Source organism: Brachypodium distachyon, chromosome 3 (assembly GCF_000005505.3).
Source record: "Brachypodium distachyon strain Bd21 chromosome 3, Brachypodium_distachyon_v3.0, whole genome shotgun sequence".
Lineage (NCBI taxonomy): Eukaryota > Viridiplantae > Streptophyta > Magnoliopsida > Poales > Poaceae > Brachypodium > Brachypodium distachyon.
In genome coordinates this window covers 15,716,435-15,728,919 of record NC_016133.3, presented here as the reverse complement: position 1 = coordinate 15,728,919, position 12,485 = coordinate 15,716,435, and the positions used below count along the sequence as shown (strand labels likewise).

Genomic DNA, 12,485 nt, shown 5'->3' with positions numbered 1-12,485 from the left:
AAGGTACGCCATCTTTCGCCGAAAAGGATTATATATACCACTTTTATAATGGAATGCATAGGAAAGTGAGTCTTGTTTCTGAACAGTACTCTCAGATCTTAGTATGTACTCCTACAGTAACATATAGTGCATGAATTTTTCGAAAAAAAATTGCGTTGCTGTTCATAGGAAGAAGTAAATTGCACCACACATCCGTCCAATACTTGTAAGGGGTTGCTTGCCTCAGGTGGATTTCATAGGATTTCTACAAAATTTTAGAGATGTACTCCGTAGTTAATTTGAATTTGAATTGGGATCCTCATTGTTTAAAAAATTCCGTGAAATCCGCATGTGCCGAAGGCCAAGTCGTAAAGTGTCCTGTGCCAAAAGGCCAAACTGAGAAGCCCGTTCCATTTGGTTGGAAGCTGAGCTTTTGTCAGTTTGTCTTAGAGTACACGTGTCAGTTCCTGAATGGCCTAAAATCTGATTACTAGCAAACCAAGCAGTGTCAAATAGCCACCCCGCAAAACAGAGTCTTCCGTCCATCACGCCAACTCCCACTCCCCCGCGACGCGATGCAGTTACTCTCTCCTCCGCCTCCGCCGCCGACGGCGGGCGCGCCGGGCCGCGGGAGGCGGCGGCAGCGCCGTCTCCGGAGGCTCCGGTCCAAGCGGCCGGAGAGGCGCGACTGGGCGGATCTGCCCCTGGACGCGATCCTCTGCGTGCTCCGCAGGCTGGGCGACGCGGAGCTCATGTTCGGCGGCGCGGCGCGGGCGTGCCGCTCCTGGCACGACGCGGCGCGGGAGCCCGAGCTCGGGCGCCGCATCGACACGCGCGGCCACTCGCGGCTCTTCCGGGAGACCGTCAGCCTCGACCGGATGGCGCGGCTCGCCGTCTGGTTCGCCGCCGGGGAGCTCGAGGCCTTCCTCGCCGAGGGCCACGTCGACGACGACCTGCTCCTCTTCCTCGCCCAGTAGTAAGATCCTTCCCCCAATTCACCCCCCCACCCGCATTTCTAGGGATTCTATTGTATTTGTTGCTCCTCCTTGATTTGATTTGGTACAAAATATATTCTGAAATTAAGGTTACACGTATAAACAAAATAGAAACGACATTTGTGGAATTTCCAGAAATTTGCAGCATGATCGTGAAATACAAAAAAACTATTTGGAACAGAGTTCGGTAGAAATAAAAAAGGGATTGAACTCAGCTGATCTTATGTCAGGATTGATACAGAGCATCATGTTGGTTGTGCATATCTGAATCCCTTGTACCAAACTAAGATCATGTGCAATCTTTGCAGTGCACCCTCGCTGAAGAGCCTTCATCTCATCGAGTGCTATGGTGTACACACCGACGCATTCGCGGAGGCAATACTGAGGTTCCCTCTGCTGGAGGAGCTGGAGCTTTCGCAATGCAACAATATACTTGCCACATGGGTGGTTGACCTTGTTGCCACATCTTGTCCACGGCTGAAGCACTTCAAACATACCAAAGAAAGAATATCCCGCCGATATTTTGCTAGAACTCCATACCCTGCCAACAACAGCGAAGCCTTTGTGATCGCAAGGATGTGCGAGCTACGCACCCTGCAGCTTTTCCGCGACGGCCTCGACAGCAAAGGGCTGGTAGCCATCCTCGACAACTGCCCTCGCCTTGAGTTCCTTGACATCCGCTCTTGCGACAATGTTGTTATGGACAGCGGCCTGCGAGCGAAATGTGCCCGGATCAAGACGAAGAAGCTCTACCCGTATAACTGGACCAATGATTGGGAGCATTTTCAGTCCGGTAGCCACGATGATGACTTCACTGATGATTCTGAGTATTTTGAGCCTGGCAGCCCTATCAGTTACTGTTCCACGTGTTTCATGTCGTCAGACATTGGTGATGAACTGGACTGTGAATTTATGTACGCCCAGGACTGCGAGTCCGATGATTCTGATCGTTCTTGCTACTTTAGTGGCATTGACGAGACCGATCTTGAAGAGCATGAGAGGATTCTTGGCAAGGGTGCACGTAGGTACCTGAGAATATAATGAAACGGTGATCTCGGCGTTCTGATGGAGGAGTGCGTGGATACTGCTGCATGCCTTCCCTGTTGCCCATCGTTTATTTGCTTCGATTTCAGGCGGCAGGTTTTCTGCTTGGGGATTTATCCACCTCTCTGCATTGAGTTCGAAAGCTTAATTAAGTTCCGTATTCATGCTCAATAACTGATCTTCAGACCGTATATAGTTTGCCGCAATAAAAGAGGTCAGCAATCTTTTACTTTAGTAGTTCGCTGGAAACAAGTTGAGGAGGCAAACAACAACACGATGTTATAATTCAGACTTGTTTTTCGACTCTGTTACTGCTGCAAATTTCAGTACATATAATGATTCTGGGGTTTCGGTTTCATCGATCAAATCCATATGACACACCATTGGTCACTGTATGTATCCATTACTTTTGTTTTCATGTTTTTATCTCCTTGTTGAAATCTGAATTGACTAGTGACAGAGCTGTTCTTTCCATCCAACTTTACAGATAGTTCACATGAGTGTCGCATAACATTTCCCCGCGCAAAATTATTCTCCCATGAGCGTCGTCAGCAACGTCATCACGGCTCCGTCGAGATCCAAGGACGGCGTCAAAATTTGACTGTGGGTACACAACTTGCGAAGTTCATGACCAGATCACAACATTTTTTAAGTTCGGTGACCAAAGTGCACATTCGTGCCATGTTCATGATGAGATAAAATCCAACTGTACGAACTAAACTCATAATAACATGAGGGGTGTGGATTTCGTGGAACATTGTCTCTTGATTTAGCAGAGAAACAAAGATATTTGCATGAAGTTTTCTCATATCACTTTTTGTGGAAGATAAAAATCTAGAGATTTTGCTGTTTATGTATGCTAAAACTCTACTGATATACCTGGTTATACCAACAAGTAGAATTAAACTAATCACACATATGGTGAAGGTAAGTTTGTGTCACACCAGGCACCAGGGACGCCATGATGCGGCGTAGGGCTGCCGCATTCACTTCCGCCTGCGGGAATGATAGAGGGGAAGATCTTCATGTCCATGTCCATGTCTATATCCAACCCGATATCCTTGATCTCCTGCATGATGATGTCCCAAGGATCCATCGCTGCCTCATCAACAGGCAGCATTGTCTCGACCTCCGGCAGGGTCGAGGGCGGCGGCCCAACTGCTGTGGATGCCAAACTTGTGCTGCCAGTGCTACTGCCAACCCACTCCAAGGCCATGCTCATTTCACTGAAGAAGCTCGGTGTCCCCATGAACGAATTGTCGCCTAATTAAACATCGGAGAAAGCAATGTTGTTATCCTTGTGAGTGACAAACTGCGAGTCTACCGGCCAGGTATCAGCTACTAATCTTACCTGAATATGTTGCAGCAGCTGGTTCGTCAGCTGGAACCTGATCAGTTCCTACGCCTCCATGGTTATTCAGACAAGCCGAAGTAGTCCTACCTAGAATGCTCCCACAGCCGGAGCTCTGCATTCCTGACAAAGAAACACTCGAAATGTTAGATCAGTAAATCAAGAAAGCCAAGGAACAATTAAGGAGACAGTATTTACCTGGCGGCGGCGCCCATTGCGACTGTCCGGCCGCCGCCGAGCCCTGTGCAGGCTGCTGCTGCTGCGGAACCGGCGGGGCATGCTTGTGCTTGCGCTTCGGCCTCGGTGGCGGCAGCCCAGTAACACCCATCTTCTGAGCCTTTTCAAAGTACTTCTGAGCATGGCTGCGAAGCTACACACACCAAACCAAACACACTCACCATTCAGAAACATTACAGCATCTGCATTTCCCAAATCCTCAGACAAATGCAGGGCAGTCTCTTGATCACAATGATCACCTGTATGGTGGTTCTGGTGCCGACATGCGCCTCGATCTTCTTCCAGTCGCGACCGAACCTGAGAAGCGAGGAAGGATCTCAGACCTTTACTTAGCACCAGTGTTGATTCAGCTAGGCAATGCAATTTCAGACAAACGAGCCAAGGCCATTCAGGAAGCTAGCAAATCAAGCAGAGGAATCCATAGGCGCTCCTACTCACATGGAGAGAGCGTCGAGGAAGCGGTTGTGCTCGTCGGGGCTCCACCTACTCCGGCGCTGCTTCGGCTTCCTCGCCGGCGCCGGCGTTGTCTCGTCGATCCTATCCATGGATCATGCAGAACCTCCAGACTTCCTTCTCTAACGCTGCCGATAGATAAAAAAGAAGGTGTTTCTAATCGCTCGTTTATGGAACGTTGGGTATGCGGGTGACTAGCTAAATCTTGAGTTTAGGTTTGCAGAGGCTGCTCCCGCTCTTAACACGTGGCCGGGGGAATCAACCATATGTTCGTCGTGACAGCCGCCACCGCTGAAACTGAGTCTTTAACTCTATTTTCCTGTTCTTTTTGTGGGTAAGGATATGCAGACGGTTCTCGTGCAAGAAGGAAGAAAGAAAGAAAAAAAAACAGCTGAATTGATGAAGAAAATTGGTTCACACACATGTTACAACGTTTCAAACTAGGCCTAATTCAGCATGTCAAGAATTATTTTAAAGAGAAAAAGTTTGTTTTAAATTTCAACTTTGTAGATGAAGTCTAGGGAAAATCCTGTCTAATCCTGTCTTCCTAATAGCTGAATTTGAAACTTTGTAAACCGTGGGCTGACGGGTCGGATAGGATCCGACGTGACGCCTGGCAGCTGGGGCCTAGTTGTCGGAAATCGTGTCAAATGGGCAGAGACATGTGTTTTGGGCTAGCTGTCACAATTAACCCGAATAGTTGTGGCTTGGCGGATAAATTAGCAAAAATCATGCATGGTTCTGTGACACAACTGGCAAGAAAATCGTAGTTTTGTGAAATTTACTCATGATGAGTTGTCAGACTTCTTGTAGATCCTGCATGGCACCCAGTCATCCAGCTGCACAAGCCAGACACATATGTCAATATCTTCCGGCGCATAACCCCTTCCACGTCATCAATCCCGACGAGGCAAACCAATCTGTTTTGTAAGGTTAAATTTCGAAATTCATAAATTAGTGTGATTGAATTTTTCATAAATTTTGTCTTCGAGGTTAAGGTTTGAAACCAACATTTTTCTTTTTAGTTACATTGTACATTCACAGAAACTCACGCACATCACTACATGCATGCACTCACACAACTTTTACACAAGACTGAAATCATGTAGCCTCTTAAGATTAAGGTTGATGCCCTTAGCGTCTTGCTGCCAACGGATGTATTGTCTACTACTGAAAAGGTAGTTTATTTAAATGAGACACATATGGTGTCCCGAAGTTTGATCCCTGGTTGGTTATGCCTACAACCACCAAGTACCCTCAAACCAATGGTGGGTCGTCATTAACACTTTAACTTTGGTAACAAAAACGTTTAATTTTTTACAACCTTGTATACTTTTCTTCAGATTACTACTTGTAATTTATTTATTGGTAAAAAAAGTTCAAATTTTAAAGTTTGATCAAATTTTAGAGAAAATCTATCAACCTATGCAACTTCAAATTAGTTTAAAAAAACCTGTATAGGAGAGCTCAAATATATAAACGCAAGATTAGCAAATCCGAAAAATAAAAAGCTCCACGGAAATTCCCAACTGCCCACGCCTTCTTCCCCTAGCCCCAAACCCTCCCAAAAGTCCCAACCCGGCGAAGCCGCACCACGCGATGCCTTCCTCCTCTCGCGGCCTCCAGGAGGCGCCTGTGGCGGCGGAGGAGGCGAGGAACTGGGCGGACATGCCACTGGACTCGATCTTGGCCGTCCTCCACAAGCTCGACCACATCGACATCCTGATGGCGGCGGACCAGGTGTGCCGCTCCTGGCGCCGCGCCGCGCGGGACGAGCCGGAGCTGTGGCGCCGCATCGTCATGCGCGGGAACGCCGAGCTCTCCCCCAAGCTCATCCGCCAGGGGATGGCCTGCGAGGCCGTCCGCCGCAGCGCGGGGCAGTGCGAGGCCTTCTGCGGCGAGCACGCCGCCGACGATGGCTTCCTCCTCTACCTCAGCGAGCAGTGAGTATTTTACGTGCTTTGTTTTTGATTCGATCTGAATCCTAATGCTGTGGTGGCGGCCGATCCGCCGTGAGTAATTTAGTTTAGTTTGTGCTTGATTCGATCTGAATCCTAGTGTTGCGGTGGCCGATCGATCCGCCGTATGTTTGGATCCTTAGCAAGTTTTGTGCCTGAATTGCGTATCTAATTTAGAGATTTCAATATAATTTTTTCTTGGTTGTAGAGCACTTAGTTTCATGTTTTGATTCCTCTTTAATTTGTTCAATTTTTTGTTATCTGGTTGCTATATATTGTTTGTTCCCTTCAAATTTTAGATAGCTCTGGGTTTGATCTCTGTCGGTTGGCTTCACATTCGATTTCTTCCCTTTTTTGGTTGATTCTGAAGTACGCGAATGATATGGCTCTGGTCTGTCAACAGGTTCTATATACTCCTCAATTGTAATCTTAGATACAGTAATTAATAGCCTTCACATAGAATTTAAAGCTGCAGGCTGTAGCATGGAGTGTGTTCCTAAAATATATTCTGGGCATCTGCATACATATGGGCACACATGTGCATGGATGCAAGTATGGAAAAAGAAAACATAAGCTAGTCTTGAATTCTAGTGATCATGTTAAACTAAATATTTGGGCTGCAGAGATATCTTATACTCCAAGGGGAAATAGGTGTGTTGGCTGCACTTCTTAATGAGAATCAAAATTTTGTTTGTCGAGACTTTGTTAATGAAAAGGCAGTGCTCCTGCTGGGTTGCTCTAGAAAAATCACTTGCAGGTTACTAGGCAGATCTCAAGTAGAAGTCTCCTATTTTCTATTCTATTTTTCCTTCCCTTGTTTTGATGAGATATCTTTTGAGTACAGCTGGAGTAGAGCCGTTTCAATGAAAATCTTTGAACCTTACGTATATCTTCTATAGGTTGGAAGGTGGATTGTTTCAAAGGGGTTGCTAGTTAACTGCGATTGATCTCTTTCGATGCAGATAAGAAAAAGGATGAGAACTTATCTACAGATATATAAGAAGAAGAAAACAGTCGATCATCACTACAAAGTACAAATGCTTTCATCTGGAGGAAGCTAGTCAGGCTGTGATAGTTTGTTAACTGTAGGAAGATAATTTGAACTTGTGAAATGCCTGAACTTGAGATACTAGTGTTCGGACTTAGCAGAAACTGACATGAGCTGAAAGTTTGATCATCAGCTTGTGCTTTAAATGCATTTTGAGCATGAAATGTGGACTTGATCGAATTAATTCACTAATGCATCTGTGCTATAGCCTTGTATCCAACATTTGGATACTTAAAGTATATATGGTCAATTCTCATTCCTGCAATCTTCCACATGCTAGATTAGCAACAAAGTGAACGTGTGGCTTATGGGTAAAATATTGTCCAACTGGATCTGCTTGCTCTGTGATCAGATCAGGTCATTTTTTTTAATGACTTCTTCAACTGAACTCTGTTCTTCTGTTCTCTTGCAATTGCAGTTGTTATTTACGAGACTGTAAGACTGTTAGCAACATAGTTATAAATAGGGTTCAATTATCTGAATATTTCCTGATGCCACTGCATGCATTGATGGTTGTTAAGATCCATGTTCTATCTTTGCAGGGCTCCCTGTTTGAAGAGTCTTCGCCTCATCTCTTGCTCGGGTGTCTCAAAGGAAGGATTTGAAGATATAATAAAGGGGTTTCCTCTCCTCGAAGAGCTCGAGCTATCGCTGCATCACAATCAACATCAGAGGGTGTACAAGGTTATTGTAGAAGCATGCCCCCAGCTGAAGCATTTCCGACTGAACAAACAATACTTCAATGGGCAACAATGGACATGGCAAAAGGACATGGATGCCCTAGGGATCGCAACGATGCACGAACTACGCTCAGTACAGCTCTTTGCCAACAGCCTGACCAACAAAGGGCTCGCCACCATCTTGGATAACTGTCCGCACCTTGAGTCGCTGGACATACGCCATTGCTTCAATGTCGACATAGACAACGACGACGATGGCCCGCTGCTGCGAGGGAACTGCGCCGGGATCGGTATGCTGCGGCTTCCTCATGACTCGACCCATGACTACGACCTCGAGGTTGGAAGCCCTAGGTTTGCTTCTGAATACCAATATGAATATCTTGACTGGTGCAGCAGCCCGGACGTGGACAGGTATTGGATAGGAGAGGAATCAGAGGATGACAACGACGATTATTACTCTGGTTCTTCTCTCTTCGAGGCCGACCTCGACAAATATGAGACGGTGCTTCCGAGGAGGTTGCGTAAGTGAGGAAAGCATCTTCGTGCATGCTCTGGTCCAATGTATCAATTTTCTCAGCATATGATCAAACTGCGAGTTTTCGGTGGGATAGACCAAAATTTTCTACTCAAAATGTGGAAACACTTCTGAACATGTGAATAAATCACCAAAAATTTCCAATATTTGGATGTTCCCTTACTATTGCGGTATTGCCTCAAGTCTTTTATGCTGAATTCGTCTTAACCCAGCATTCTCCTTTCGGTCATGTGGAGGAAAAGGAATGAGAAAATGTCGTTGTATGTAATTGGACGAAGTGTTTGTAGGATTTTAATTGGCGGTTTACCAAGTATTTTTTTTTATACATGCCATCTGTATACACCATCAACACACAAATCAGTGCAAGCTGCAGTTGCCGGACATACTCCATCTGGGCAAGGTTCAAAACCATCTCGGAAAACTGCAGTCACCTGGAGGCTACCATGTCAATGACAAGCTGATGCGGCTGCGCCTTCTTCCCCATGACTCAACTCATAACTATTACCTTCAATTCAAAAGCTATGTACGAAAAGTGTACCCAGGACTTTTACGTCAAAAGTGAATGTCAATCTGACCCAGTGCTGAGCTGGGAAAATCAACTTCGTGCCGTCAAGCTAGGGCGCAGTATATCAAGAGAACATAAGTCAAAGGCTTCTACTGTAGTACGAAGAGTATACGATTCTAAGTTGTTTCTCACAGTAACTTCGTAGGTAAGTGCAGATAGCAAATTAGCAAAAGACACCTCCAAACACAGTTTTCTGATAAGCATTTCTTGCTAGACATGAATTCCACTACCTAGTCACCTTTTGTCCCTTCGCTTGAAACTGAAGCTTTAAACTTTTAACGTGATATTGCCTGAAAATTGAGTCCAAAAGGATAGGTTGTTTTCACGGAGGGAGCAAATGTCTAGGGTATATTCAAGCGGCTGTAACACCGCTGAAGTTGCTGTTTGCTGCTATAGTCAGCTCTCCCAGCCGAGGATTTCAACCACTTTATTGCTATCAGCTAGTAAAAGGCAAGAAATGCTACTCCCTCCGTCCAACAAAGGATGTCTCAACTTTGTCAAAATTTGAATGTAGATACATTCAAATTTTGACAAAGTTGAGACATCTTTTGTTGGACGGAGGGAGTACAAAGTTTGAATATTTATTAAGCATCTAAGGAGCAAAACGACCAACTTTATGACAAAAAAGGTTGATTCCTTGATCAAGCACAGCCTCATACAAGCCATCAGCGATGGTCACAGTTATCTGAGCCCAAAATATAGTCAGGCTAGCCATAGAGTTATTAACCACTGCTGGAGTACATCGCCAAAACAATTTTATTACCCAACCACGAAAGGTGGCAGAACCTCAAACTCATAGTCGTCGGTTGAATCTTCAGGAAGCCTGAGTGTCTTGATCCTTGCACACTTTTCTCTCAGGGCATCATTCATGTCGACTTCGAAGCAATGGCGGATGTCGAGAGATTCCAGTTGGTGGCAGTTGTCCAAAATGGCCGTCAGTCCTTCATTGGTGATATGAACTGCATAGAGCTGAAGAGAGCGTAGCTCGCGCATGGTTGCGATCGCACGGGCTTTCTCATCCTCACTGTCATTAACGCCGTCGTTAATGTAGAACCGGGACTTGCTATATCTAAACCGTGTCAGATGTGGGCATGCTATACCAACAACATCAAACACACGATTCCCATTTATCCGCAGACATACTGAAACCTCGAGCTCCATTAGCATAGGGAGCTTTTTTATCGCCTCCGCAAATCCTTCGTTGGATACGAACCAAGTACGGATGATGCAAAGAGTCTTCAGAGATGTTGCCCTGAAATGAGAGTAGTATTTTGGTTATAGGACTTTCACTATTATGGAAATAAGATACCTTCAAAAGAACTGTTAATCGTTTTCTAAAAAAAAGAACTGTACATGAGTTGTACCAGGAGTTTTAGTGCGTGGAAGTTGGGATGTCAAACGCTAGATCGATTACACATTTCACAAAAAAAAAAGATCGAATCACAATCCAGGATCGGGTTCTGCCGAGACATCTATGTTAAGAGCGCTCCTATGATTATCTTTCAATTAAGTAAAGCAAGAGTGCTGAAATCAAATTAATGTTCTAAAACGTGTAGTAGATCTGCTACTCCTCCGGCCGGAATTACTTATCGAAATATTACATGTATCTAGCTAGACGCTTTTCTAACACAGATACATTCATATTTGTGCAAATTTGATACAAGTGATATGGACCGGAGTGACTATTAGAAGTACAGTGTTCCTAAGACATACCTTTGTGCGATGTAACTGAGGAGCGCGTCATTAACAAACCCATCTCCCACGAACACCTCCATCTTCCCGTCAGAGCGATCGACAGCCATCTTGGCCATACCAACGAACATAGCAGACCAGGCAGAACTGCTCTTCTCGAGGATCAGAGACTGGTCGCGCGGCCCACGGCCGATGTCCACCTCACGCCACAGATGAGGCAGCTTGGCAGCGTCGAGCCAGGAGTGGCACACGAGGCCGGCGCCCATGAGAATCTCCACGGCGCCGAGCTTGCCCAAGATAAGAGCAAGCGCGTCAAAAGGCAGCTCCGACCAGTCCCTAGCGCATGGTGGCGCAGGCACGGGCAGTGTGTCTTCTGGCTCCAACTCCATTTCCTGGGACGAGCACCTGAAAACAAGCTAGGAGAGTTAATTTTACAGAGAACAATTAACCAAATCCAGTATTCAGAATATGGTGTGTTAGTTCATGACAGATCACAGCGGTACCTCCGGCAGAGAGGCCGGCGAAGGAGAGGTGAAGCAATATAGGAGTAATCGCTCTCTGTATTTTGATTTATATAGAGAGAGCAGAGACCGGCCGGCTGGCAGGAAACCTTTCGTTTCCCGTTGTGTAAATTGCCGTGCCTTTTCAAGTCGGTTCTGCAGCCGAAGCGCCCCTTCTCCATTGATTAAAGAGAGTGTACGCCCGTGGAGCACTGAGTTAATGCCCGCACGAGTACCTACTCGCTATACAGGGAAGACGAAAGGGTTTCGATTCGTTCGAAATCTATAAATTAACTGCGTCTCGGAAAACAAACTGACGGAACCACAAATTTTACTACTGCAGGGCGCCGCCCATCTTCTTCTCCTACGACGGTGAACTGAACCACAGGAGATGGGCGCTCTTCCTGAGCCGGAGCCAGTCGTGAGGGATTGGTCGGAGCTGCCTCTGGACGCGCTCTCTTTGGTCTTGGGCAAGCTCGGCGCCGTGGAGATTCTCATGGGCGCCGGCCTCGTGTGCCACTGGCCAGTACAAGACAGGCTAGCAGGTGAAATACATGTGTCGGGTTTTCCTGACCGACACTGATCGGCGCTACAGCCGACAGAGATAGATTCCCGGCCGAGCCGCGCGATAGGCCCAGATGGTCTATCAGTGACGGGTGCAGTGTGAGTATTAGTGGCGGTCAATGCCTGACACCGATAGATTTACGGCATTGAAAAAAAATTGTTTAATTTATTTAATTCCCAGGTGAATATACATAGCAATATATCAGAATTATACACAGAAATATACGCAGAAATCACACAGTTCATTTCAGAGCATATATATATTAGAATAGCATCCATATGCATAATAAAAACCTTCATGCAGCACTACATTGTTAAGCTTAGAGGCAACAAAAGCAAATCATCATATTACATGAATGGATTACAAAGTTTAAGCAGGATATGACCGAACAACCGGTCCTGCGTAGAAATCGCTCGCTTCATCAATCACCTCCCTGTTGATTACCTTGGCCATGTTCCTTTGGATGTTGTAGACAAGCCAACCTGCATTGTGTATATCCCGTATCTCCTCATTCCATTTCTTGTGCAGCTCCTTCAATGACGTCCTCCATGCGGGCTTGAAGTTGGTGATCCAATTCTCGATGTGGTGGGCGCAGTAGTAGCCGCAGTAGACGGTGCCTTGAGGCTATTGTAGGCAGGGGAACCTATAATTGTGTTGGAGCCTAGGCCTGCCAAAGGCAGGAAACCCGTCTTTCTTTGCTGAATCCCAAGCCGAATCGATCAGATTTCTGACGGATCCCCAATGGCGCTGTGGTTCATCTTTGCCTTTTCGGATTGAATCGAAGTATGTGACTGTGCCCCACGGTACACAAATGATTATTAGGACCAATGTTCCCTGTTTTGAAAAGAAACAAATAGTTATAAGTAAGGATAACAATGTAGTG

General features: G+C 46.0%; 4 protein-coding genes across 5 annotated transcripts; 2 read left to right on the top strand and 2 right to left on the bottom strand.

The window, feature by feature from the left end:
• Positions 1-520: 520 nt before the first annotated feature.
• On the top strand, positions 521-2,817 carry LOC100845499 (putative F-box/LRR-repeat protein 23). Of its 2 annotated transcripts, XM_024460580.1 has the most exons (4): positions 521-955; positions 1,283-2,232; positions 2,346-2,410; positions 2,506-2,817. In XM_024460580.1, the coding sequence occupies exons 1-2, from the start codon at positions 555-557 to the stop codon at positions 2,013-2,015; spliced, it is 1,134 nt and encodes a 377-aa protein (XP_024316348.1). In that variant the 5' UTR covers positions 521-554; the 3' UTR covers positions 2,016-2,232; positions 2,346-2,410; positions 2,506-2,817. The 2 variants fall into 2 exon arrangements, with proteins under 2 accessions (XP_024316348.1, XP_024316347.1); XM_024460579.1 differs by having other exon boundaries at positions 1,283-2,410.
• A 111-nt stretch (positions 2,818-2,928) lies between these two features.
• On the bottom strand, positions 2,929-4,151 carry LOC104584052 (protein REVEILLE 8-like). Its single transcript, XM_010238162.1, has 5 exons — positions 4,045-4,151; positions 3,846-3,903; positions 3,568-3,739; positions 3,370-3,492; positions 2,929-3,281 (listed from the first exon to the last, which is right to left on the bottom strand). Exons 1-5 carry the CDS (start codon positions 4,149-4,151, stop codon positions 2,929-2,931), a joined length of 813 nt encoding a protein of 270 aa, XP_010236464.1.
• A 1,437-nt stretch (positions 4,152-5,588) lies between these two features.
• Positions 5,589-8,443, top strand: LOC100845196 (putative F-box/LRR-repeat protein 23). The gene is made up of 2 exons (XM_010236130.3): positions 5,589-6,002; positions 7,608-8,443. Exons 1-2 carry the CDS (start codon positions 5,659-5,661, stop codon positions 8,272-8,274), a joined length of 1,011 nt encoding a protein of 336 aa, XP_010234432.1. The 5' UTR covers positions 5,589-5,658; the 3' UTR covers positions 8,275-8,443.
• Positions 8,444-9,486: 1,043 nt separating this feature from the next.
• On the bottom strand, positions 9,487-11,173 carry LOC112271915 (putative F-box/LRR-repeat protein 23). The gene is made up of 3 exons (XM_024462166.1): positions 11,041-11,173; positions 10,559-10,942; positions 9,487-10,097 (listed from the first exon to the last, which is right to left on the bottom strand). The coding sequence occupies exons 2-3, from the start codon at positions 10,924-10,926 to the stop codon at positions 9,605-9,607; spliced, it is 861 nt and encodes a 286-aa protein (XP_024317934.1). The 5' UTR covers positions 10,927-10,942; positions 11,041-11,173; the 3' UTR covers positions 9,487-9,604.
• Positions 11,174-12,485: the final 1,312 nt, after the last annotated feature.